This window comes from Oryctolagus cuniculus, chromosome 18 (genome assembly GCF_964237555.1).
Source record: "Oryctolagus cuniculus chromosome 18, mOryCun1.1, whole genome shotgun sequence".
Taxonomy (NCBI): Eukaryota; Metazoa; Chordata; class Mammalia; order Lagomorpha; family Leporidae; genus Oryctolagus; species Oryctolagus cuniculus.
Window position 1 is genome coordinate 17,665,540 of NC_091449.1, and position 26,577 is coordinate 17,692,116.

Here is a 26,577-nt window from a genome sequence, read left to right on the forward strand (position 1 = left end):
CCCCTCTGGGGCCAGCAGCCTGGAAGAGTCCTCAGCGTCACACGTGGTGATGGGGACCCCAGGATGAGGTCGGGGCAAGCACCGAGCAGGCCAGACAGGGGCTGTGGTAAACAAACCGTGTCTCTTCTTGCAGCCAAGGCTATAAAATGGTGCAGCAGGCCCCTGGGGCAGGCACGCGTCCCCCAGATGCACGTTCCTGCCCCCACTGCTCCGAAGGCCAAAATCACCATTCAGGACACAGTGGCAGTGTGGGAGCAGACCAGGGGTCCCGCTACTCGTGCAGTGATGATCCGTCCTCCAGAAAGCTTTGGCCTCTGCATCGCTGAGAGGGAAGGCATGGAGGAGGAGGAGAGCTGGGAAGGCAGCCCAGAGCCCCTCGGCCTGGGCTCCCCTGTGGGGACCACAGTCTCCAGGTTCTGCCAGCCCCACGGAGTCTCCAGAGTACTCGAGGTGGGGAGGCCTGTGCCAGTGCGCCAGTCTCCCTAACCTGAGCGGGCCAGAGCACAGGGAGGACGACTTCTCCGACGCTGGCAGCCAGGAGGGCCTGTGGATGTGGGCTCCTCCACGGGCCTCGGAGCCCCCGGAACCAGGGCCCATGCAGGCTGTCCCCGCCTGGGGGCCACGGCTGAAGACTTCCCCCTACTGGCATGGCAGCCCCACGCACTCTGGGGACAGTCACGGGCTGGAGCCGGCCAGAGCCAGCCCTGGGCTGGGAGACCAGATCCGCGTGCCCTCCCTGGCCAGAGGCCTCCTTACCTCTTATTCCATGGGGCACCTGGATGATGGGTGCCTCCTAGAAGAGAGGTCGTGTCGCTCCCCCTCTTCATGGAGGAACGACACAGGACCCTGCGCTGTTCTTTCGTCTGCTCGGCCCTCCCCGGGTTTGCTGCTGGTTCTTCCCGGGTTGGCTACTATCCCTTCCACCTCCGTGGAAGGGCAGTTCCCCCTGGCCGCATTCCCCACTTCCGCAGGGGAGCGGCACACCGCCGGCCGGCTCTCTCGGGGGCTGCACGGGTTCCCTTAGATGTTCCCCATAGATGTTCCTGGTGCATGCCATCTCTCTCCTCCTTTATAGTCCTCCTCCGCCAATCCCAACTCGGCTGCCCACACGCCGAGTACGCTGCTCTCCAATCAGGAGCAAGTCCTACATTTTATTGGTTGAACTGGAGGCAGCTGGGTAGAAGCTGTTTTCTCCTCTCCCAGCGCCATATTGTGGGAGAGCAGATGCATAGAATAAGTCTTAATTCCAGTAACAGTCTAGTCCGAGCTGCTCCCCACAGAGGAGAGCAGATGCATAGAATAAGTCTTAATTCCAGTAACTTAGTCTAGTCCGAGCTGCTCCCCACAGATCCCCCTTTCTTTTTATTTTTTTGGCGTTGATACGCGCCTGTCTTCGGTGTCCCGCGGCACACACTCTGCTCTACTTGCTAGAGTTGCCACAGGCTCTTACAAGTCCTATCAATCAGGCAAACCGAATCCGGGTCCTCTCTTCGCCATGTTGTGAGGAGGTTTTTAGGCGCTGATGCGTGCCTGTGTTCGGTGCCCTGCAGCGCATGCTCTGGTCGAGCCTGCAGGGGCTTACAAGCTCTATCAGGCAAACCGAATCCAAGCCTTCTCATTGCCTTTTTGTGGGGAGGCCTTACTGATGTTAATTCGTGCCTGTCTTCGGTGACCTGCGGCGCATAAGCTGCTAGCCGCCCAGGTGCTCATCGCCTCACTTAATCAGGCAGACCGAATCCAAGCTTTCTCATTGCCATGATGAGGGGAGGCCTTTCTATTTCTCTATCTCCGGGCATTCCTATTTCTCCCATTTTACTTCTATCTTCCAGCATTCCTATTTCTCTCATTTTACTTCTAAATTTCTGTTTCTCTTATCCCTGCGGCTTTCCGGCGGCGCTCGCCCCGAGGCTGCTTCTCGGCACCTCGCCCCGCGGCAGCTTCACGGCTCTGCGCGGCTTCCCGGTGCCTCGCCCCGCCGGCGCCCGCCCCGCGGCGGCTTCACGGCTCTGCGCGGCTTCCCGGCGCCTCGCCTCGCCCCGCCGGCGGGTTCCCGGCTCTGCGCGCACGCTCCGCGGTCTCCATGCACTTCGCGCCCGCACCACGGCCTTGCGCCAACGCCCCGTGCTCTCTCTGCACGCGGCGGCTTCTGCGAATGTTTCCGCCACCACCGGCATTCAGTCCAAGTTCCCCGGACTAACCTGGCGAATCCTGGCGGCCCACGTCCTATCCGAGTCATTTCTTCCCTCCTAAGTTTCCTATCCGCCCTAGGTTTCCTATCCGCCCTAGGTTTCCTATCCGAGCTAGGTTTCCTATCCGAGTCACGGCACCATTATGTCGCTCCCCCTCTTCGTGGAGGAACGACACCAAACCCTGCCTAGGCTTCATATCCGAGTCACGGCACCATTATGTCGCTCCCCCTCTTCATGGAGGAACGACACAGGACCCTGCGCTGTTCTTTCGTCTGCTCGGCCCTCCCCGGGTTTGCTACTATCCCTTCCACCTCCGTGGAAGGGCAGTTCCCCCTGGCCGCATTCCCCACTTCCGCAGGGGAGCGGCACACCGCCGGCCGGCTCTCTCGGGGGCTGCACGGGTTCCCTTAGATGTTCCCCATAGATGTTCCTGGTGCATGCCATCTCTCTCCTCCTTTATAGTCCTCCTCCGCCAATCCCAACTCGGCTGCCCACACGCCGAGTACGCTGCTCTCCAATCAGGAGCAAGTCCTACAGTTTATTGGTTGAACTGGAGGCAGCTGGGTAGAAGCTGTTTTCTCCTCTCCCAGCGCCATATTGTAGGAGAGCAGATGCATAGAATAAGTCTTAATTCCAGTAACAGTCTAGTCCGAGCTGCTCCCCACAGAGGAGAGCAGATGCATAGAATAAGTCTTAATTCCAGTAACTTAGTCTAGTCCGAGCTGCTCCCCACAAGGTCGAGTCCACCATCTGTCCTGCCCAGGCTGGGCAGCAGCCTTCCGTTTGTCTTCACGGCATCCTATGCACTTGGTTGAGCCCCCACCGCCCAGGCTCTTCCTGGGGCCAGGACACCCTGACACTGGAAGACAACAGCCATGCCAGGAGCCACTGTACTCTCCTCCCCGCCCCCCTCCCCCACCGCCACCCTCAGGTGGTGCTGAGCCTGTATTAAATTGTTCCATGGAAAGGAGTTTGCTCCAGTTTGTGACCCCGGTGCCCAGCGGCAGCAAGCTTCCCCGTGTTCCTGGGGAGATGGGTGGTTCCACAGCCCCCATCCTCAGGCAGAGACCCGCTCAGGACCCTGCAGGCACAGAAGAAACTCCTGGCTCCTGGCTTTGGATCGGCACAGCTCCAGCCGTTGTGGCCATCTGGGGAGTGAACCAGCGGATGGAAGACCTCTCTCTCTGTCTCTGCCTCTCCTCTCTCTGTGTAACTCTGACTTTCAAATAAATAAATCTTTAAAAAATGGAATTATTTATGTATTCAAAATGTAGAGTGACAGTGAAAGAGAGACAAATCCTTCATCTACTGGTTGATTCCCCAGAAGTCCTTGAGGTCCAGTTCTATGCCAAGCGAAGGTCAGGAACCAGAATTCCAACTGTGACTCCCATGCGGGAGCAGCGGCCCACATATTGGGGCCGTCTTCCACTGCTTTCCCAGGCCTGTTGGCAGAGAGCTGGATCCGAAGCTGAGCAGCTGGGACTCGAACCAGCTCTCCACTATGGGATGCCATCATTGCAAGTTAGCACCACCCTGGCCCGTGCACTTTAAATGCTAATATCCATGAACTTACTGAAGTCCTCTCCTACCCATGTGAACGTGTCCTTGTTTAGAGACTTCGGAGAAGCAGGCCACGCCCTCAGCTCCTCTGACAGCCCTCATGTTCCTGGAGCTCCCGTCCCTCCACAAGGGAGGGAAACCATGGAGAACTGAAGATGGGAGGGCGAGCCCAAGCGCGCAGGGGTGAGTGTGCACTGGGGCTGAGCCTGGCTGTCACTCCTACTGGCCTCCCAGCTCCTGCTGGGCTGCACCCTGGGGAGCCCCAAGCACATCAGCGCTCCCCACCAGGCCCTCTTGCTGCTCCTGGCCACAGTGGACAGCAGAAGGCAAGCGTGTGCAGGTGGACGAGAGCAGAGCAAGCCAAGGAAGCAGAACTCGCCTTAGCACAAGCTTCCCTCTACCAGCCCAGTCCTGCCACAGCAAGAACTCACGTGCAGGGCAGGTGCTGGGGCACAGCGGGTTCCACTGCTGCTTAGGATGTGGGCATCACAGGTCAGAACGCCTAGAGTCCTGTCCCACTGCTGCTTCCTGGCCAGCTTCCGGCCAGCCCCAGCTGTGCTCCCCTGTGTGGGGGAGGTGAACTTGCAGCTGCAAGACTTCCCTCACCATATGGGTGCTGGTTCCAGTCCCAGGCATTCCTCTTCTGATCTAGCTCTCTGCTATGGTCTGGGAGAGCAGTAGAAGATGGCCCAGGTCCTTGGGCCCCTGCACCCACATGCGAGACCCTGAAGAAGCTCCTGGCTTCGGATCGATGCAGCTCCGGCTGTTGTGGCCATCTGGGTAGTGAACCAGCGGGTGGAAGACCTCTTGCTCTCTGACTCTGTCAATGCTTCTCTGTAACTGTGGCTTTCAAATAAATCTAAAAAAAAAAAATGGAAGGAGGCCATGGAGGGAGGGAGACTGGGCAGGAGGTGGCAGAGGCAGCAGGGTGGGAGAGGGTGTGTGCGGGGAAGCCAGGGACAGAAGGGAGCTGGGCTCCCCTGGGGCGTCTTTCGGGGAGCGCAGGTGCGGGAAGAGATGGAGAAGTCATGCACGACCCCTGCCTTTTGACAAGGCTGCACTTCTGTGTGTGTCCTGGTTCTGTTCTCCCCACGGGAAGACAAGGACCTGGGTGTCTCTCCCAGCCCAGCCAGGGCCCTCGAGCCCCAAAGAGCAGAATGCGGTCAAATGCCAAGTAGGTCTTTAGAGACAACTGGTCTACCCCGTGTCCCCTAGCCTTCAGGGCCGTGAGTGCAAGAGAGAAGCAGAGGAGCTGTGCTCCAGCCTGCCCGCCACACTGGCACTGGGTGTCCTGCAGATCCCATAGTCACAGCAGCCAGTCGTCAGGGTCCCAGCCAAGGTGCGAGAGGCTGAGCTGGCCCAGGGCTCCAGAGGCCCTGTGTGGTGCTTTCTCCCCTTGCCCAGGCAGGGTTTCCACTGGTTCTGCGCCTTCCCTGCACCCAGGCATGGGCCCATGGTCAGGTCCCCGGGAAGAGAGAGGGAGAAGGAGCTAAGCCCTGTGTTAATCCAGGGCTGGACTTGGCCAGTATCAACACACACACACGTGCGCCCTCTGCAACTGCAGGTCATGCAAGCTGTGGCCTGGGTTGGGCGTGGAGCCCCCCATCCCCGGGAGGACAGGCCCCTCCTGCCCCACTGGGGACACGGAGCAGGTATAAAGGGCCCCGCGATGGCAGCGGCTGTCCCTGCACCATGAAGCCTGCTGCTTGCCTGGTGCTGCTCGGCGCTGCCTGGCTCCTGTTCTCTCTTGCCAGTGGGTGCCAGCCACGGACGCCTGGGCTGGGGGTGCTCTGGGGGCAGGGGCCAGCTTTCCAGGGCAGTGCTGGCTCCCAGGGCGGGTGAAGGGACGCACCTGCCATGACCCATGCCTTCCATTTCTCTTCAGATTGTGACATCTGCCGGCTGTGCAGACAGCTGTTTATGAATTTCTGTCAGGACCCTCCGATGAGTACATTTCCTATGTGCAAAATTACCAAAGTGACCCGCTAGTGCAGCCCTTGCGCTGAAGCAGTGCGAGATGGGAAACTGACAGCAGAGGAGAAGGGGCACGCGATCAGTGCCGTGGTGAGTCCAGCTGGGCCTGGCCCAACACCGGCTCCTTCCGGGGCCCTGGGGAGGGGCACTGCTCGTGCCCACCACAGCCCAGCCTGGGACTCTGTGGGAAGAACCTCCAGATGAGGACGCAGAGTTGGGGGCCGCCCCCCCCCCACGGTGCGGGCAAGTACAGGGAGGGAGACTGTGTGGACCCGGAGCCCTGGGCTCCATGGCTGTTCAGCTCCCCCAGGCAGGCCCAAGACCCTCCAGGGCCGCTGTCCCCACGGCAGCCCTGCCTCTGTAAAATCTCAGCTCTGGCCTCCCTGGCCACAGCCTCTCCAGCGCCCGAGTCGAATCTTCTCCAAGCGGTGACCACTGGGTGCTGTCTGCCTTCAAATCTCACTAACTCACCCTGACCCCTCAGGTGCCCTCCTCCACCCCCAGACCTCATGTTTCCTTCTCCCTGGACCCCAAACAGCCATCTGGGGCTCCGGAGCCTGGAATTAGACCTCCAACAGCCCTTCCTGTCCTCCCGGGCCTGGCGACAGCTGGGGAAAAAGCAGACCAAACCCTGACTGCAGGTGGAGCACAGGCAGGGATGGGCACTGCTAGGCTGCAAGTGTGCCAGAGACAGAAGGGGCCAGCGGACTGGGGTCTGTGCATTCCTGGAGGCCCCCGGTGCCACTGCCACCTTGCCAGGCCTTCTGTGTAGCCCCTGCCTGTCCCAGCCTCGCCTGCACCCCCCACAGAGAACCTCCCCCTCATTCCTCATCAATGGAAGGATTTTTAGGAGAGCTTCTCAGGCACCCAGGGTGTAGGAGAGGATCTGACTTCAGCTGCCCAGATCCAGTGCCAGGCTGCAGCTCCTCCCCAGGAAGTGCCCTGTGCCTGCGCCCTGCAGGTGTCTATGGTCCCCGGCCTCACCAGGTGTCCCAACTTCTCTTTGCAGAGTAAAATCTTCTCAGATCCTCTTTGTTAAGGGAGCCCTCCCAGCCAGAAGACCCAGGGCCACCCTGGGCCTACGTTCTCAGCAGGTGCAGCCCCGCGCACTGGCGGCCTCTCAAAGAAGGAGGCAACAATAAAAGCCCGCATTGCACAGAGTCTGCTCAGTGCTGGACCAGACACCGGGCAAGGGTGTGGGAGGCGGGCGGTGCAGCGGGGCCGGCTGCCGTGACTGCCAGTGGTGGCTGGATCCAGGGCTGTCCGTGTTGTTCCTGCAGGGGTGCAGTGTGGGGCGGGGCGGGGGGGTGTGTGGTCTCCGTCGCCATGGCCGAGATCCGCAGGACACACGCGTCACTGACCAGGCATAGCCAGCTAGCCTCCTTCAGAGCGGCAGGGAGAGTCCCAGCGTCACCGTGAGCACACTGCGGCTCAGAGCCGGGGCGCGTGCCCAACTGCACAGCCGCAGCCACTCTGCTGCCCCGCCCTCTGCAGGGAGACCTGCTCGGCTGCTCAGTGTGAGGCCGTGCACGGTAGCAGTGGTGCCCACCTATAGATGGATATGAGACCTCCCACCTCCAGGCCCAAGGGACATAAGGGGTGGGAAGGGGTCCCTGACCAGACAGAAGGACCTAAAGGTCAGGGGGCATGAACGCCCCTGGCCATGATCCAGAAATCCTCTCTCGTGCCTCAGCTGGTCCCAGTGCCAACCCCCAACTGTGGACACAGCTGTGACCCCGCAAACACACCCCGCGTGGGGTCTCCCGCACAGTGGGCCCAGGGTCTGGGTGTCTGCGGTGGCTCAGCCCTGTGGTCATGATGCTGCCGCCTGTCTCAGGCCCCCCACATTCCTGTCTGTGCCCTCTGGGCCTGGATCTGCTACCTGCCCCCTGCTCTGTCACAACTCACTGAGGGCACTCGGCACAGGGCTGTCTCGGGAGGAACATCTGTGTCATCCTGGTGACCAAGGAGCTGCTGGGAGGCCCAGATAGCAGCCGCTCCTGTCACCGGTGGCTTGCTGGAGGGGGGCAGGGTGGGCTGATTCTTTTCCTGTTTCTCCCACACTTGTACCTGGGCTGGCTTCACAGAGAGAAGAGGTCGGGGTGGGCGCTCCAGGCAGCGGTGAAGTCCCGGATTGGGGCGCCCACATCCCCAGTCAGAGGGCCTGGTTCTACTCCCAGCTCCTTGGCTGCCATTCCAGCTCCCCGCTAATGCACACTCGGGGGTTCAGGTGGCACCTGCAGGTGGTGGTCCAAGTACTGGGGTTCCATCACCCAGGAGGGAGGGAGACCCAGATGCATTTCCTGCCTTTGGCTGGCCCAGCCCTGATTCTGGGAGCCCAGCACTCATGCCTTCCCAGGGCCCCACCCCATCTCACCTAGCAACCTCCTACTCTGCCCACCTCTTAAAGGTCCCACACCCCTCTTGGTGCCACAAACTCTGTCTAAAGCACTTACCCCAGGGGAGACCTGCTCTTTGTGCTCACTGAGCTCCCTCCACAGAGGAGCAATGGGGGACCCCTGCCTCTGCAGGAGTGAAAGGGAGCCCAGGGGACGGGAGGGCTTGGGGAGCAGAGACCCCCTCATTACCCCACCTCTGGGACCCTGGGGCTGTGTCCCACCAGACTCCGTCTGACAGATGCAAATCTATGTGCAGTGAGGACACAGGCGACACCAGGTGTCTCGGTCAGCTCTCTGCTGCTGTGACAGAATCCCACAGACTGGGGCGATGTCCAAGCCACATGAGCTGATTGGCTCACGGCTCTGGAGGGCCTTCATGCTGCATCCAACATGGTGGCCAACATCCCATGGGGGTGCAGGGAGCGGCGGGTAGAGTCAAAGATGTAGAGAGAAAGAGGGAGAGAAGTAGAGGAACTTGCTTTTATTTTGAACTTTAATTTTTATTGTTTAAAGATTTATTTATTTTAAGGCCTCAGCCACTGGCCACTGCAGGCCTATGCTGAGGGGAACAGTGGATGGAAGCAACCACACCCCAAGATCCACGAATTAAACATATGTAACAACACCTTGATGATAAGGAAACATTTGTAGCAACAACAATGGGAACTCACCCCTGTGCACCCTAAGCCACCCCAGGAGGCCAGCGCCCGTCCATGCAGGAGCTGGTTTGGGGCCCATGCACCCATGCTCCCTGCACATGGACTCTGGGGAAAAAACCTCCCCCCCAGTGAAGGAAAATGCAATGTGGAGAACACTAAGCCTAGGCATCTGGAGTTTGAACTCAGGCAGAGAAAGGAAAACGAATGGGCGTCTTCCACCCAGTTAGGAACATCTGACTGCTGAAGCTGAGTGGTCCCCATTCAGCACTCGCTGTGTTATTTTACAGCACTTTGTGAGTCTTCCAAAGAGTTTACAATGCAATTTAAAGCTGAGAAGCTGAGTTGGGGGGGGGGGGAATATAAGAATCAGTTAAAACCCAAGTGTTGCTGGACAGCATCTCTGGACACGACACAGCGGTGCACTCATTCACACTCCGCAGAGGAGGCCAGCAGGTGTGTGGGTGACCAGGGCCCTGCACCCTGTGGTCTCCATGCCAGGGCAAGGGAAGTGGGCAGAGAGGCAGAGCAGTGTGCCCTTGAAGGGAAAAGAACCGACTGTGGCCATAAGGTGGCAGCTTAGGTGCAGTGTGGGGCCCAGGACCAAGGAGGTGCTGGGGGAGGGCTGAGCCACTTTCCCAGGGGGAGCAACCTTGCGATCAGCACCCCGGGGAGCCGCGGGCCTGTGGCTACTCCTGCCTGCAGCCTGACGGGTGCTGTCCCTGTCCTTATGGTCAGCAGCAGCCCGGTGTTACCAGCATGCGGCTCAGGTGCTGGTGCCCAGGAGTTCTCAGTGCTCTGTGCCTGAAGCCCTGGCCCGTGTCCAGGACAGGGCCCTGGTTCCCGCTCTGGACAGGCTGGGCCACACTGGCTTGAGGTGCTCAGCGGGACGCTCCCCTGCCTCCATCCCAGAGGACCCCTGTGTCCACCTCCTACAACTCCAGGGAAGAAGGGCTGGAACAGAGCAGGAGGGGCAGCAGAGGGTGGCAGTGCTGGGGTGGGGCCTGTGGTAGGACAGGAGGCTGCACCCTGGGAGTCTCAGTTCAGGTCATGGCAGGGGCAGCCCCGAGTGTGGGGACAGGTCTATGTGGGGCTCCCTATGCGACCTTGTGTTCAAAGAAAGAGGCCTTCACAGTTGGGCTGTAATACAATAGCAGAGGCAGAAAGGATTGGCGGGAGGTGCCGGTTGCCTGGGACTTGAGACCGTTACGGCAGGTGGCAGAGGGCCCTGGCACCCCTGGTTCCGGGGCAGTTCTGCCAGAGCCCTGCCCTCTTCACCTGGGCCTTGGGGAGAACACAGGCCCCACTTGTGGTGACCTTTAATGAAGCCAGGCCTGAGGACCCTGAGCCCTGCCACAGCAGAGCCACTAGGGATTGGCTGGCAGGCTTCTGTGATGTCACAGTCACTGAGATGCGCACTCTGGGCTGGGAGGCGACCAGAGGCCAGTAGTGCGTCTACTGCCCAACTGACCAGTTGGTATTGTAGGCAGCAGGCGCATTTCAGAGAATCACATGGATTCGCGATGGAGGTGAGTGGCACTTGCTCTCTGCATGAGCTGTGGTGTGGGGAAGGTCCTGCCAGGGGGTGGCCCTGGTCTCCCACACTGGATTCCATGAGTGATGTGGTGGAGCTCTGAGTGCTGCCCCTGTGTGCAGAGCGTGTATACAGTTTTCTCATTCTTCCCGCTCTGCTGGTCACCAGTGTTGAATGGGCCTGGGTGTGAGTCCGTGTCTGGACATGGGTTCAAGACTAGGTGTCGGGTCAGCTGGTATCAGGTGGGCAGGGAGGCCGGCTCTGAGAGCCCCAGAGATGCGGGAGCTGGGAGCAGGCCAGGGAGCCCCGTAGACTTGGGCTCCCTGGAGGACACATGGATGCCAGCCTGGGGGAGGAGCTTCCTTTCCAAGGGCAGGGGAGGCAAGGTGGGGGCTGTCCTTCCCCAACCGTCCCTAGTCCCTGAGCTCTGCACAAGTCATCCTCCAGGGACCCAGACACCAGGTGCCCGCCTGCCTGGCTGTGTGGCTGTCCCCCCTCTGACCAGGGGGACAGCCCTCAGGGCAGCATTCCTGTGGGCTCCCCGGTGCTGGCTCTCATGTGCGTGTGTGTCTTACAGATTGGATATGAATGCCCTGAGGTCCCGGAGGGCCCAGGAGCGAGCAGCGCTCATCAGACAATATGAGCAGGTACCGCCCAGGGTGCTGGGGGAGGAGGTGGGGCCCTGCCTCAAGGACTGTGCCTGTGAGAGCCAGACCCAGCCTCCCTGGGGACACGGGGGAGGGGGCAGGTGGACAGCTCCCCCAGTGACTTCTCATCCGGGTCCCTCTCGGCTGCAGGGATGCCGAGGAGCGGCACTGTTGGTGCCCGAAGAAGAGGACGATGAGGGCGGCTGCCTCGTCCCAGACAGGCTTGGGTTCCTGCAGTGAGTCCTCCGCACCCCAGCTCACCCCAGGGCGGGACTGGGGTCAGAAACCCCAACATGAGGCGGCACACCTGTCCCCGGGTCCCGACCTTGAGCTCAGCTGTGGTCACAGGCAGGCACTGGTCAGCATTTGGGGGCAGGAGTCGGACATGGAGGCTGTTCCCACAGATGTCGGGGAGAGAGGCCCCGTTGCTGGAGGGTGGGCTCCGGTAACCTGGAGGGATGGAGCCATCTCGGGCCATCTCTGGCATGACTCAGCAGCCCACCTTAGCACGGGGATAAGGGCTTCTGCCTCCATGTTGTACCAGAACCTGGAGAATAAGTAGGAGCAGAGTGGTGGAGAGATGGTCAGGGTCTGGGCTGACAGAGGAGGGGGTGAGGTGGGGCGCATGACCTCAGGAGGCCAGGGCACGGGGGGAGGGTGGGCAGTGGGGGACCCTGAGGGGTGTGGGGGTCTCAGGTACCTCGAGCCCCAGGTGCACACTCACAGCACTGAGCATCTCTCAGGCAGGTCACTCGGACTCGGTCAGTTCCAGGGTGACGTCCTGGGCAGAGCTGATGTGGGGATATAGCTGCCTCAGCCCTGGGCAGCCTGGCCCTGCTCAGGACAGCCACCCCCCAACCGCTGTGGGGGGCTGCCACACACCCACGAAGGTGGACCTCTGACAGGCCTGGAGCCCCCCACTGGCAGCAAGGGCCCCTGCCTGGCCCTAGGCTCCCTGTGCTCATGGTCACCAGCCCCTCCCTCCCCATCTCAGTCCCCTGGGCTGAGAGGATGAAGCTGGTCCTTCCCTGGCCCACTAGGGAGGTCGCGGTGCCTGTTGTGGTCCTGTCCTCACCTCTCCGCCTCCCTTGCTTTCCAGTGAGCAGAAGCTGCCCCAAGACAGCACCCCGGGGGCAAAGGTAAGGACAAGTCCTTGGCCATGGGCCAGTCATCTGGAAGCAGAGCTGGGCAGAGGGGACACGTGGGGCTCGGCAGTGGTGAGTGGGAGCGCCATAAGGTCCCGCGATGCGGTACTTATACGGCACCTGCTGACATCTTACCACACTCACCTGTCCCAGAAGTGAGCCGCAGCTCAGGGGTGTCTGCTGTCGGCCGCCCTGACTCATTGGCATGGTTGGGAGTGACCTGGCTGGAGCTCAGGGGCTCTCCTTGACGAAGGGGCAGCTCGGGTCAGAGGCCAGGCCACCGATGCTCCCCCAGACAGAAGATCTGGGGCTCACGGTCTGTGCCTTTTCTGGCTCCTTCCATTTGAGCGCCCACAGAGCTCCTGAGCTGCATCCGAGGGCCCCTCTCAGAGCCCCAAGCTGGGCTCACGCCATCCTGTCTCGTTTTCCAGCGTAAACAGGAGGTAAGAAGGATCCAGAAGTGGATAAAGATGATCAAGAACCATAGTAAATACCGCGGCAGTGACAAGGTACCGTGGCGATGAGGGCCCCTCGGGAACACTGAGAGCTGAATTGGGGTTTGAGCAGTGCCCATTCCTGTGCCAGGCACCGCCTGCCTCTCAGATGCCCAGGGGCAACTGTCCAGTCCCTAGAGACACAGGTCATGGGCACACCTCCCCATACACACAGGACACTGTCCTGGTAGAAAATCTGAAGTCACTGCTGAAGACAATCCCGGATGCAGGGCAGGCGTGGTTCCAGGAGCCCTGTAGGGGGCAGTCCGTACACGGCAGAGCCGGTGCCCCTGAGCCCTTGGCCCTCCAGTCACTGTGGGTCATAAGGCCCCCCTCTGGGCAGATCCTCCCTCTGCCAATACACAGGGAGCCCCTGGCGTCTCCCTCTGCTGTCTCACCCTGCGCTGCCTCCACGAGTGGCCACGTTCACCACTCACCAGAGCCTCCTCTCTCCTGTAGTTTCAGCGCAGAATCTACAAAGGCATCCCTGCCCAGGTGCGTGGGAAGGTGTGGGCCGTGATGCTGGAGGTGGACAAGAGGAAGGCCCAGAACCCGGGCAAATACGCGGTACGGCTCTGCACTCAGCCCAAGGGGGCCCGGCCTGCTCGGGCCTGCTCAGGAGCCTGAGTCTCCGTGGAGGACCGTCCCTCACTGAGCCCTCGGGAGCCTCCTCCCCATCCTGCCTTCCTCTCCCTAGATCCTAGTCAGTGCCTCCTCCACGTCTCCTCAGACCCAGCTGGGACTGGACAGGTGTGTTTTGTGCCAGAGGCTTTAACCTGCTCTCTGCTGAGCTCACCTGGGCAGCTTGGCATACGGCCAGAAGAGAGGACTTGCTGGTCCCTGATGGGCGGGGGTCTCCCAGGATGAGATCACAATGGTGTGAGGTAGGGAGCCCCACAGGCTCTGTGCTAACATGGCCTGCCCGCAGCTGGCCGGCCCTCACCTAGGCCTGCCCACAGCTGGCCCTGCCTTCACATGGACTTGCAGCCCCTGGCATTGCCCTTGCCTGGAGAGGCCGCTCCAATGGTCACACAGCTCTCAATGCTTCTGGGAAAGGAGGGAGTGAGGACTGGTGTGAGCAGAGGGCAGTCAACTGCAGCTGGCTCTCATGGCCCCTGGCTGCCATCAGGGAGCAGGGCCCAGCTGTGTTTCCCACCCTGCCTCCCCCAAGTCTGCAGTCTGGGGCTGGCCCTGGGAGCTGGGCCTGGAGACAGTCATTGCCCAGGCTCAGCTCCAAGCCAAGGGTGGCTTGCAATGTCAAGATGGAGATGGGCCCCTCCAGCAGGGGGCAGCATGGGGCAGTGGTTAGGCTGTGGCTGACTCCTGGAGGGCAGGCCCTGAGATTTCAGCTAGGAGGCTCAGAAGCCTGGCTGGGGGCAGACCACGTCGTGCTGAGAGCTGAGGCAGGCAGGGGGAGTGCACAGGGACCTTTCAGAGCCCCTGTCTGCTGCTGACCGTCAGGGTTACGTGGGCACTGAGGCAAGTAGGGAGCCCATGACCCTCCCTCAAGGTGGGACCCAGAAAGGAATGAGCGCTTGCAGGGAACTCCATGTCAGCCAGAAGAGCTGACGTGGACTTGAGGTCCTTGTGTGGCAATGGGGCTTGTGCAGTTCTTGAGGCTGCCCCTCCCCCTTGTCCCTGCCCTGCAGGAGATGAAAGAGCTGGCCAGGCTGGGCGCCACTCACTTCCATCACATCGACTCCGCCATCGCATGGACTTTCAGAAACCACCTCATGTTCCGGGAACGTTACGGAATGAAGTGAGGCCTCTGGGCTGGGGAGGACCCGCGGGTGGGAGGAGCAAGGGTCCTGGGGCACATGGGGTCCCTAGGGAAGATTGGGTGCAAGCCTAAAACAGTTCATTGAGCACAGAAAACAAACTTGCCTTTTCTATAGTACACAAACTTTCCCAAGACACTGTGGAGAGACTGAAATGAAAAGAAACACCAGGGGAGACAATAGTAGCAATCTAACTAATAAAGGTGTTGTTTCCAGAATATTCAAGGAGCCCTTCAACTCAGTCACAAGGAAGCAGTGGGCAGCCCCCCAGTACCCCGGGAACACAGGCTCGGGGGGACCCTTCATTAAAGCACACACACTTCACCTCCTCAGGGCATGAACACACACTTATTCCCTACACCACAAAGGGGCACCAGCGCACAGCTGTGGGAGGGGGGAACTAAAACCACTGAGGATGCCGGGTGCTGCTCCCTACAAGGCTGAACGTGCATGGGAGGCTGACTCTGCACAGCTTGGACCCACGGGACTGCACTCCCACAGTGGGACGCTCACCTGTGCCCTGAACACCCACCTGGGAAATGAAAGTGCACGTGACTGCGCCCTGGGAGGTGTGCGTGTCCCTGCAGGCGGCGCTCACCCACATGGTGGACAACACGCAGGTGCCCTGACGACGTCACTGCGCATGAGCAGAGTGTCACGGGCCCTGCGTGTGGCTGTCAGGCTCTGTTAGGCAGAGCTGCACTGAGAGCCTCGGCAGCACAAGACACACGGCCTCTGTCCTCTCTCTTCCAGCCAACAGGCCTTATTCCACATACTGATGGCCTATTCCGTCTACAATCCCGTGAGTATTCTGGGATCATAGCGCAGGTGCTATCCCGGCAGTCCCTGCAGGGCACCCCTGGTCACAAAGATCCCAGCCTGGGTTGAGGGGGCCTCACTCATCCATAGCTCTGAGGAAGAGCGGTGGAGGCCAGGCTCTGAGCCTCCTTGGACCCAACCTCAAGTTCTGGGAGGAGAAAGGCAGCCTTCTCCTGGGCTGGTCTCCAGACCCCAGGAGCTTGGCCGTGTTGGGACGCCCCTCCCAGGACTAGCATTCCACGCAGTGGGGCGGGGGGCAAAGGCAGGGCAGATCAGGTGTACAACTTTGCTCTGGGTCCCACTGATGCCATTACACCCACCAGTCCTGTGGTTGGACCCATGGGCCTGAATCCCACTCTGTACAGCGCCACTGCCACAACCACCCACTCAGACTTTCCCATGAGTGGAGCAGGCGCAGGGCTCCATGGGTGACCCAGCAAGGCCTGGACATCCCCACCCCCCTGACCTGCCACTGGCCAACCCTGCCTGGTGCCCTGGTTCCCAGGGGGCTTGGCACTCAGGAAGCCCAGGCCTGCACCCATGCCAGAGGCACTCCTCCTGTTCCGGTCCTGGTAGCACTTCCTGGCTTACTTCTTCCTCATGTGAGAAAGGGCCACCGGCTCACCTGCAGAGCTCAGGGGTCCAGAAGCTTCCATGGGCATGGATCTGGATTCCCACAGCAACCTGGCCCATGCTGACATCTTGGGGGTAACAGGTGTCCATACTTGAGCTCTCCCCCTGTGCTGCCTAAGTTCAGGCCCTGCAGGATTCCCTCCAGGAACTTGGAGAACTTCTCTGGGCTCCAATTCTTGGGCAGCTGACACCAAGTGGCAGGATTCAGGCACAGGGGCTCCCTGTGCCTAAATCTTCCTGGACCCTTCAGTGGGTGACCCTGATCTGCCTGAGAGGTGGGCCATCCTAGGATATCATTCTTGCCAGGGGAGGTCTCCTAAAGGTATTCTGGGATCTTGCAGGAGGTGGGCTACAGCCAGGGTCTGAGCCATGTGGTGGCGCTGTTGCTCATGTATATGCCCGAGGAGGACTCTTTCTGGGCCCTGGTGCAGCTCATGGAAAGCAGGAAGCACGCGATGCACGGTAGGTGGATGGTGTGTGGGGCCCAGTGCATGCAAGTCCGTGCACGGCCCTCACTGGCTCCTGAATGTGCAGGACAGTGTCACAGTGTGTGTGGGGGGGCTCCCAGGAAGCCAGGGCTGGCAGAAGCCTCCCAGACTGAGCCAGCCCCCTTCTTTTACCACCACCCAAAGGCCCTGCAGCTTGGCCATGGCCATCCTGGGTGTGAGAACCTTCAGAACAAGGGGTCCTGTCCTTGTCCAGTGACTCAGGTCGATTCTGACTCTTCTGCCTCACACGTCTGTACACAACTCTCAAGCACAGAGCCACACCCAGGGAACTTGTGGAAGGCAGCATCCCCTGTAGGGTCACCCCTCCTCGCTCCTGAGTCTTGGAATGGTCAGGAGGCACCCAGTCTGACTTGCACCCACCCCAGCGGGCTCCAGGGGGCAGCCAGGCCTGGGCTGCACACATTCACCCACCTGCACCCACCTCCCAAGCAGATCCTCTGCCCTGGCCACGTTCATCCGCACCTGTCGCTCCCCCTCTTCGTGGAGGAACGACACAGGACCCTGCGCTGTTCTTTCGTCTGCTCGGCCCTCCCCGGGTTTGCTGCTGGTTCTTCCCGGGTTGGCTACTGTCCTTCCACCTCCGTGGAAGGGCGGTTCCCCCTGCCACATTCCCCACTTCCGTGGGGGAGCGGCACACTGCCGGCCGGCTCTCTCGGGGGCTGCACAGGTGTTCCCCTTAGATGTTCTTGGTGCATGCCGTCTCTCTCCTCCTTTATAGTTCTCCTCTGCCAATCCCAACTCGGCTGCCCACACGCCGAGTACGCTGCTCTCCTCCAATCAGGAGCAGGTCCTGCTGTTTATTGGTTGAACTGGAGGCAGCTGGGTAGAAGCTGTTTTCTCCTCTCCCAGCGCCATATTGTAGGAGAGCAGATGCACAGAATAAGTCTTAATTCCAGTAACTTAGTCTAGTCCGAATTGCTCCCCACACCACCTGCCCCTGGTCCAGCCTCCCCTGACCCTCAATGCTCAGAAGCACCCCACCCAGGCCTGGGGCTCTCCAGCCTTCCTAGGAGGAGGCTCTCACATGAGGGTGTGGCTGATTCTACTCAGGTTTCTACAAACCAAACACCCCCAAACTGGAGCGATTCCAGCAACACCTGGGGCTCATTGTGCATCGCGTGCTCCCCTCCCTGGAGAAACACCTGGTAAGTTAAGCATCTCCTTTCTCCTCTTGGGGGCTCTGGGCTCATGGGACTGCTTCCTGAGCCAGGGGAGGCCACGTCCTCACCAAAACTTTCCTTGGTTATGGGGGTCCGCGGCAGCTTGGGTGTTGGTTTGTTGTCCAGCACTTGGTCCCCCAGAGTTGGCGTAGATTGAAGGGAGACGCTGTCCCCAGAGCAGAGTGGAAGGAGGGACCTGTGTCCCTTCAGGAACCTGCATGGCTGGGAGGGGGGATGCCCCTGCTGCTGGGCTTCCTGCACCCAGGGGCTCTGCCCCAGGGCTCAGATTAGAGGGAGTCAGGCCTGGGCCCTGGGCCCTGGGCCCTGAGCCCCCTCTGCCTCTGCCTTTTCTTAGGAGAAGGAGGGTGTGTGCCTGGAGGATTCCACCACCCACTGGTACATCCAGTGCTTCCTGGATGGGGTAAGTGCCCCGGGGACCCCTTGCCCAGGGAAGCTCCTGCCCCAGTGCCTGGTTCTCTGGTGCTGGTGGCCTGTGACTCTGAGCTCCCCCAGCCCCAGCAGACACAGGAGGGAGCCTGCTGTGCAGACCAGGCAGGCCCTGTCCAGCCCTGCTAAGGGTGGTCCAAGCTGAGGCTGAGCCTCAGAGCCAGCAAGGAGGGGACAGGTCCCACCAGGACCTATCCAGAGAGCCTGGCAAAGGCCAGAGCCCTACAGTGAGAGGCAGGAGATCCATAGACCCCCCGTGGCAGAGGCTGGTGGCAGCACAGCCCAAGGGCTGAGCCCTCCCCCAGGTCCCTGGGGTGTCTGGCATCTCCAGTGTGGCTTCCAAAGTGTGCAGACCCCCAGGGTCCAGGACAGGACATGGTCATCCTCTGTGGGTCTGGTTCGCTGAGTGGGCAGGGATGTGGCCATGAGGCATGGCCTCCCCTCCCCTCCCAGGAGGAGCTCTGGCCTTCTTGTGTGATCAGCCTCCTGGAGTCTCCCTCTGTCCTAGGGGAGTGACACTGCACACCCACCCCTGTGGGCCCTGCTGAGGCCCTGATGGGCGGGTCCTCCAATGCCTCTGTCCCCAGGTGCCGTTCCCCCTGGCTCTGAGAATATGGGATATATACATCCTGGAGGGCGAGCACGTGCTCCCGGCCATGGCATACACGGCCCTCAAGATCCATAACAGTGAGTCCTCAGGGCCCACAGAGGCCCGGGTGCTGGGGACGGAGGAGCTGGGGGTCCCCTGCCTGTCCCTCGTGAGCAGGGCTTGAGGGAGGGATGAGGGGGTTGGGGAGGCCTGGGTTCCCTTCAGGAGGGCACTGAGAATCCCCCTGTTGCATCCCCAATCTCAGGCCCCCACAGACCACAAGGAGAAGTGGCCAGGGTCATCGCACTGGAAATTGGCCCCTGAGCAGTCCCTCTAGTGCTTGGTGTGACACCCAAGGGTGTCCAAGGGTGTCTGCAGCCCATGTCTGGTGCTGGGACAGGGCTTGGAGCAGCCATGGTGGCTGCGCCATCCCTAGGGCCCCTCCCAGCCTGACACCCACCCCCATGTCTAGAGCGCCTGCTGAAGATGCCCCGGGACCACCTCCGGGAGTTCCTGCAGGTGACCCTGAAGCAGGCCTGGTCTCTGAGCGAGGACGCGGTCATCAGGCAGCTGCGGGCCTCCATGCGTGAGCTGGGGAAGCTCCAGTGCCTCCTGCCTCCCGAAGGTGAGTCCAGCACACGGCCCCGTCCCATGCTCCCTTGGGGGAGTCAGTAGTGGGAGTGCCAGGCCCTGACATCCCCGCCCAGGGCCTCACCTCTTCCTGGTCCTCCTTGTCCTCCCCGGGCTCAGCAGTTCCGCTTTCTGAAGCTCTGTCAGCATGGCCTGGCAGGGCCTCGGGCAGCTTCCCAGAATCCTCCTGTGGGTGCCGGCTCTCCCCCCACGACTCTGGGGCCGGGCCGTGGAGCTGTCCTCAGGACATTTGTGGCTCTGGCTCCTCGGCTGACCCCCACTCTGGAGTGGATTGGAGGCCCCGCCTTGAGCTACCCTGCCCAGGTCTGGAGCAGGTGCCCTGGCTCAGTGCCCCCAGGAGCCTGGAGCACAGCTGGACCCCCACTCCAGCAAGATGAGAAGTGGCCCTGCCTGCCCAGGGGGCCCCTCCCCAACTGACCCCACACAGGCTCCTGGCCCGATGACCACAGCTGTCTGCACACAGGACCCTCCTAGGACAGGGGTGGGCGGGGCTCCCACCTGCATGTGGGCAGGGCTAGAGGGAGGTGGGGCTGTGGGAGACCCTGTGCAGTGATGTAAAGGCTACCGGCACTGGATCCCCTTCAGCCATCTGAGAACCCCTGGAAGGCCCAGGTGCCCTGAGCCCAGTTGTGGGGGCCGAGTGCACTCCTGCGAGCAGGGCTGGGCACAGAGGCAGGGCTGGTGGCCCCGCGGCAGAAAACAAGAGTGTGGGCTCTGCAGCCCTAGCCTCGGGCCAACAGAAGGCAGCGGGACCCGGAGCATCGCTGGCTTCTGGGCTCTAGTGGGGAGGGGTCCCCGTGCTCCTCCCCTGCTGCTGCTGCCATCATGGACCTGAGCGCCTGGGTCCCCATGCAGAGCAGAGATGGGCTTGTCCCAGCTCTAGAGGCTCTAAGTGGGGGCCCAGGTGCAGGCTGTCCAGGCACTGGGGAGGCCCCACTGTGCCTCCAGGTGCTGCCTCCTTGGGTGCTCCTGGGACAGTAGCGGTGACAGCCCAGTCTCACCAGGAAAGAGACAGTGGCCCAGGGGCAGAGGACACAGGGCACCCCTGCCACCTCTTTAGAAACTGCATTCCCTGTCCCCAAGTCCTGAACTGGACTCCATGTCTGCCCCACAGCCCCAGCTCTCACCCCCATCATCTTAGGCTCAGTTCCTTTCCAGCCATGTAGGAGGGACTCAGATGCGGGAAATCAGACAATGCACTGTTAGGGCGCAGCAGGTCAGGTGGGGTAGGTGACGGGGTCCTGAGTTGGTGCTTTAGTCCCCAGAGATGAGAGTGAGGCAAGGAGTTCAGGGCCATCCACCCTGTGGGGCTGTGCAGGAGGAGCCGGTGGTGTCCCAGGGCTCCCCTTGCCCGGGCTGCACACACCCTCCCGTCTGGGGCCAGCAGCCTGGAAGAGTCCTCAGCGTCACACGTGGTGATGGGGACCCCAGGATGAGGTCGGGGCAGGCACCCTGCAGGCCAGACAGGGGCTGTGGAGAAGCAAACCGCGTCTCTTCTTCTTCCAGCCAAGGCCATCGAACAGTGCAGCAGGCCCCTGGGGCAGGCACGCATCCCCCAGATGCACGTTCCTGCCCCCACTGCTCCGAAGGCCAAAATCACCATTCAGGACACAGTGGCAGTGTGGGAGCAGACCAGGGGTCCCGCTACCCGTGCAGTGATGATCCGTCCTCCAGGAAGCTTTGGCCTCCGCATCACCAAGATGGAAGGCATGGAGGAGGAGGAGTGCTGGGAAGGCAGCCCAGAGCCCCTCGGCCTGGGCTCCCCTGTGGGGACCGCAGAGTCTCCAGGTTCTGCCAGCCCCATGGAGTCTCCAAAGTGCTCGAGGTGGGGAGGCCTGTGCCAGTGCGCCAGTCTCCCTAACCTGAGCGGGCCAGAGCACAGGGAGGACGACTCCTCCGACGCTGGCAGCCGGGAGGGCCTGTGGATGTGGGCTCCTCCACAGGCCTCAGAGCCCCCAGAACCAGGGCCCATGCAGGCTGTCCCTGCCTGGGGGCCACAGCTGAAGACTCCCCCCTACTGGCATGGCAGCCCCATGCACTCTGGGGACAGTCACGGGCTGGAGCCGGCCAGAGCCAGCCCTGGGATGAGAGTCCAGGCCCGCGTGCCCTCCCTGGCCAGAGGCCTCCTTACCTCTTATTCTGTGGGGCACCTGGATGATGGGTGCCTCCTAGAAGAGAGGCCGAGTCCAGCATCTGTCCTGCCCAGGCTGGGCAGCAGCCTTCCGTGTGTCTTCACGGCATCCTATGCACTTGGTTGAGCCCCCACCGCCCAGGCTCTTCCTGGGGCCAGGACACCCTGACACTGGAAGACAACAGCCGTGCCAGGAGCCACTGTACTCTCCTCCCCGCCCCCTCCCCCACCGCCACCCTCAGGTGGTGCTGAGTCTGTATTAAATTGTTCCATGGAAACGAGTTTGCTCCAGTTTGTGACCCCGGTGCCCAGCGGCAGCAAGCTTCCCCGTGTTCCTGGAGAGCGTAGGCAGCTCCACAGCCCCCAGCCCCAGGCAGAGACCCACTCAGGACCCTGCAGGCAATGCCTGAGATTCAGCTGTGCCCTGTGGGAACTGGGTCAGGGTGGGAGAGCAGCAGCTGTGAGTGCCCGTGACCTCTGGGACAGATCAGCACAATAGGAACAGCCGTGGTTGGAGGGCCTGTGTCACCTCTGTGCTCTCCCCTAGACCTGGGCGGCCGTGGCTGCAGCATCCCTGGCTTGACCCCACATGTCTCTCACAGGTATGGGATACCTGTGTCACACTGTATGTTCCAGGACCTCAGGAAGGAATTAAATTCCTGTGGTGTATACGCTGGCCCGTTATCAGGCTTTATTGTCCAGGGGACACCGAGGACCAGCAGGGCTGACTTAACCACCTTTATCACATTTCTAGCCTTTTCTCCGGATTGGGCTGCTGCAAATACAGCCTTTGAATAAGTATCTCCCACCACTTGGACAAACTTAAGTTGACCCAAGGAGTTCATGTGGGTGAAGTCCACTTGCCAGAGCTTCTTAGGAGCAAGTCCTCGCGGGTTCACTCCTGCTAGTAGCAGTGGGGCTTGACGGGGCGAGGGGGCACAATTCTTGCAAGAGTGCACTAGGTGTTTGCATTGGCTCATTGTTAGCTCCGGGAAAAGTGATTTTGTGTTGCTTTCTGCCATATGAAGTTTTTGGTGTAGAATAGGGGCTTGTTCTAGGTGTCTGATGGCAGCCAAGTTGCAGGAGATAAGATGATCGACCTTTTCATTGCCTTGGGAAACTCACATAACAAGCAGCAAGTATGACCTGCAAACCAGCGTAAGCACAGCAATGGAGTTTTTTTCCTGAACTTGAGCCTTGAACCCCCTGGGCAGTTTAAAGGGCCCTGTGCCTCCATCAGCACCAGCAGGTGGTATCGGGAGAGAGGCATCTCCCCAGACTGAGTTGTCCCGAGCCCTTCCAGCCCCTGAGGCTGCAGCCCTACAGGCCCACACGCCGGGTCACCAAGGGGCGGTGCTGCTCTGCCTAGACCCTCCAGAGAGCTCCCCCAGCCTCCGATGCAGGAGCACAGTGTGTTGGCTCCAACAAGACGAGGGTGTCCATGGAAACGCTAGCAGAAGCGAGCCCGAGACAGCTGCTTGTGCTCTTATCTGGAACCCGGTGAGCAGCAAGACGAGTAACTTAATATCGGGTTATAACCATGAATAAAACCCCACATGTGAGTGCATCCTGATACAAACAGATAACTGCATAAGCAGACGGATGGAGAAGAGACAAATACTCCTGAGAGAGACCCTAAGTAGTCAATGGCTGACTCCGCTCCAGCAGGGGGAGCTACTGCCCCTCCCTGGCAGATGTGGACAGTCCTCTGGTGATAACCCGTGGTCAGCCACAGCTGTCATGCACCTGGAAGCCAGGTGACAAGAAGCGACCTGATTTCTTTGGTTTTCTTTCCAAACTCTCCAACCCCAGTCCAAACTACAAGAAGAGCACAGTGTAGGGGACATTGGGTCATCCCTGGCCAGGCCTCCCCTAGAGTGGCAAGGTCAGAAAACCCAGGACAGGCTGAGAAAGCTCCCAGCCCCGAGGACAGGTGGACAACGGGCAGCTGGCACTCAGCTCTGGGTGCTTCTTTGCCTAAAGCAGTTGCCGGATGTGAATCCTGTTTGGCACAGGGTTCTCCCTGGGCTCAAAATAATTGTGTGTCTTTTCTGCTCTGATGCCCAGCAAACCGTATTCTGTCATTGTTGGTGATAGAGTGCCTCCAGCCAAAACAAAACAAAAGTGCTTAATCTTGAATTCACTTGGAAGGCAGAGTCACAGAGAGGCAGAGAGAGAGAGAGCGAGCGAGAGAGAGAGAGAGCAAGAATTTCAGTCCGTTGGTTCACTCCCCAAATGGCTGCAATGGCAGCTGGGCCTCCTCTGGGTCTCCCATTAGGGTGCAGGGGCCCAAGCACTTGGGTCATCTTCCACTGCTTTCCCAGGCCATTAGCAGAGAGCTGGATGGGAAGTGGAGCAGCCGGGACTGGAACTGGAGCCCACATGGGATACCGGCACAGCAGGCAGCAGCTTTACCGGTTAAGCCACAACATGGACCCTAATTTTGACATATTGTGACATGTAAAACCTGCACTTTTAAAAATGAATGTGAGGGGCTGGCTTGTGGCTCAGTGGGTTTAAAGCCCAGGCCTGTGGTGTTGGCATCCCATATGGATGCTGGCCAAGTCTGGCTGTTCTGCTTCCAATCCAGCTCCCTGCCATGGCCTGGGAAAGCAGTAGAAGATGGCCCAAGTCCTTGGGCCTCTGCACCTGCGTGGGGGACCCAGAAGAAGCTCTTGGCTTCTGGCTTCTAATCAGCACAGCTCCGGCCATTTTGGTCATTTGGGGAGTGAATCAGCAGATGGAAGACATTTCTCTCTCTCTCGTTCTCTATCTCTCTAACTCTGTCTTTCAAATAAATAAAATAAGTCTTTTTTTTTAAAAAATTAATGTGAGGCAATATCTACACATTCACAAAAGACCTTCAAAAATGTAGTGGAAGCTGCATTTTATGAAAAAGTCATGTGACTTTCGAAATTTTTGCACTGAAATAAGCTTACTGTTTTTTTTTTTTTTTAAGATTCGTTTATTTATTTGAAAGTCAGAATTACACACAGAGAGGAGAGGCAGAGAGAGAAAGAGAGACAGAGGTCTTCGATCTGCTGGTTCACTCCTCAACTGGCCCCCATAGCCACAGGTGTGCCGATCCGAAGCCAGGAGCCAGAGCTTCTTCCTGGTCTCCCACGCAGGTGCAGGGGCCCAAGGACTTGGGCTATCTTCTACTGCCTTCCCAGGCCATAGCAGAGAGCTGGATGGGAAGTGGAGCAGCCGGGACTCAAGCTGGCTCCCATATGGGATGCCAGCACTGCAGGAGGAGGCTTTAACTCACTACGCCAGAGCCACAGCACCAGCCCCAGCTTACTGTGTTTAAAAAGGAATTATTGGGGCCAGCGCAGTGGCCCAGTGGGTTAACGCCCTGGCCTTAGGGACCGGTGTCCCATATGGGCACCGGTTCTAGTCCCAGCTGCTCCTCTTATGATCTAGCTCTCTGCTATGGCCTGGGAAAGCAGTAGAAGATGGCCCAAGTCCTTGGGCCCCTGCACCCGTGTGGAAGGCACAGAAGAAGCTCCTGGTTCCTTGCTTCAGATCGGCTCAGCTCTGCCTGTTGCGGCCATCTGGGGAGTGAATCAGTGGATGGAAGACCTCTCTCTCTCTCTCTCTCACTGTCCACTCTGCCTGTCAAAGAAAAAAAAATAGAGTAATTATCCAGACTTACTTCCTATAATTAATTGACTTTGACACTTATTATCAGGACTTCTACCATGCACTGCTCATTCAAAATATTTGATTCTGATTAATTTTTAGAAGCCTATAGTATTTCTTTTTTGTTTGTTTTTTCATCTATAGTATTTTGAGCAGGAGAATCTTCAGAGCCCATGATCCAGAGAATTCTTTCTGTGACTATCACATATTGGTTTTTTTGTTTTCCTTTTTAAATATTTATTTATTTATTTATTTGAAAGGCGTAGTTACAGAGAGGCAGAGATAGAAAGAAAAAGAGAGAGAGAGAGAGTCTGCAAAATTACTCTTTTTTTTTTTCTTTGACAGGCAGAGTGGACAGTGAGAGTGAGAGAGAAAGAGAGAGAGAGAGATAAAGGTCTTCCTTTGCCGTTGGTTCACTCTCCAATGGCCACTGCGGCTGGCGCACCACGCTGATCCGATGGCAGGAGCCAGGTGCTTCTCCTGGTCTCCCGTGGGGTGCAGGGCCCAAGCACTTGGGCCATCCTCCACTGCACTCCCGGGCCACAGCAGAGAGCTGGCCTGGAAGAGGGGCAACTGGGACAGAATCCAGTGCCCCGACCGGGACTAGAACCCGGTGTGCCGGCACCGCTAGGTGGAGGATTAGCCTGGTGAGCCGCGGTGCCAGCCTGGATAATTGCTCTAGATAAAGACACTGTAGGGGCTGGCACTGTGGCGTATTGAGTAAACCCGCTGCCTGCAGTGCCGGCCTCCCATACGGGCACTGGTTCCAATCCAGCTCCTCTCTCTTCTTTTTTTTTTTTTAAAGATTTATTTATTTATTTGAAAGAGTTATATAGAAAGATAAGGAGAGAGAGAGAGAGAAAGAGAGAGAGGTCTTCCATCTGCTGGTTTACTCCCCAACTGGCCGCAACAGAGTGAGCTATTCCAATCCAAAGCCAGGAGATAGGAGCTTCCTCTGGGTTTCCCACATGGAAACATGCAGAGAGCTGGATTGGAAGTGGAGCAGCCGGGACTGGAACCAGCACCTCTGCTGTGGCCTGGGAAAGCAGAAGATGGCCCAAGCCCTTGAGAAACTGCACCGCATGGGAGACTGTGGGGAGCAACTCGGACTAGACTGTTACTGGAATTAAGACTTATTCTATGCATCTGCTCTCCCACAATATGGCGCTGAGAAGGGAGAAACAGCTTCTACGCAGCTGCCTCCAGTTCAACCAATAAACTGTAGGACCTGCTCCTGATTGGAGGAGAGCAGCGTACTCGGCGTGTGGGTAGCAGAGTTGGGATTGGCGGAAAAGGACTATGAAGGAGGAGAGAGACAACATGCACCAGGAACATCTATCTGAAGGAACACCTGTGCAGCCCCCGAGAGAGCCGGCCGGCGGTGTGCCGCTCCCCCGCGGAAGTGGGGAAGGTGGCAGGGGGAACTGCCCTTCCACAGAGGTGGAAGGGATGGTAGCCAACCCGGGAAGAACCAGCAGCAAACCCGGGGAGGGCCGAGCAGACAAAAGAACAGCGCAGGGTCCTGTGTCGTTCCTCCACAAAGAGGGGCAGCGACAGGAGACTGGTAAGAAGCTCTTGGCTCCTGGCTTCAGATCGGCACAGCTCTGGCTGTTGCAGCCA

General features: G+C 59.6%; 3 protein-coding genes across 3 annotated transcripts in view; all 3 read left to right on the plus strand.

Moving 5' to 3' along the window:
• LOC103347332 (uncharacterized) overlaps positions 1–26,577 on the plus strand; it is an 87,033-nt gene that overhangs the window by 16,437 nt on the left and 44,019 nt on the right. The window lies entirely within an intron of this gene.
• Positions 11,685–14,683, plus strand: LOC138846468 (TBC1 domain family member 26-like). Its single transcript, XM_070062423.1, has 3 exons — positions 11,685–12,613; positions 13,058–13,165; positions 14,248–14,683. The coding sequence occupies exons 1-3, from the start codon at positions 12,575–12,577 to the stop codon at positions 14,359–14,361; spliced, it is 261 nt and encodes an 86-aa protein (XP_069918524.1). The 5' UTR covers positions 11,685–12,574; the 3' UTR covers positions 14,362–14,683.
• On the plus strand, positions 17,269–21,984 carry LOC138846460 (uncharacterized). Its single transcript, XM_070062406.1, has 3 exons — positions 17,269–18,631; positions 19,006–19,158; positions 20,691–21,984. Exons 1-3 carry the CDS (start codon positions 18,601–18,603, stop codon positions 21,440–21,442), a joined length of 936 nt encoding a protein of 311 aa, XP_069918507.1. The 5' UTR covers positions 17,269–18,600; the 3' UTR covers positions 21,443–21,984.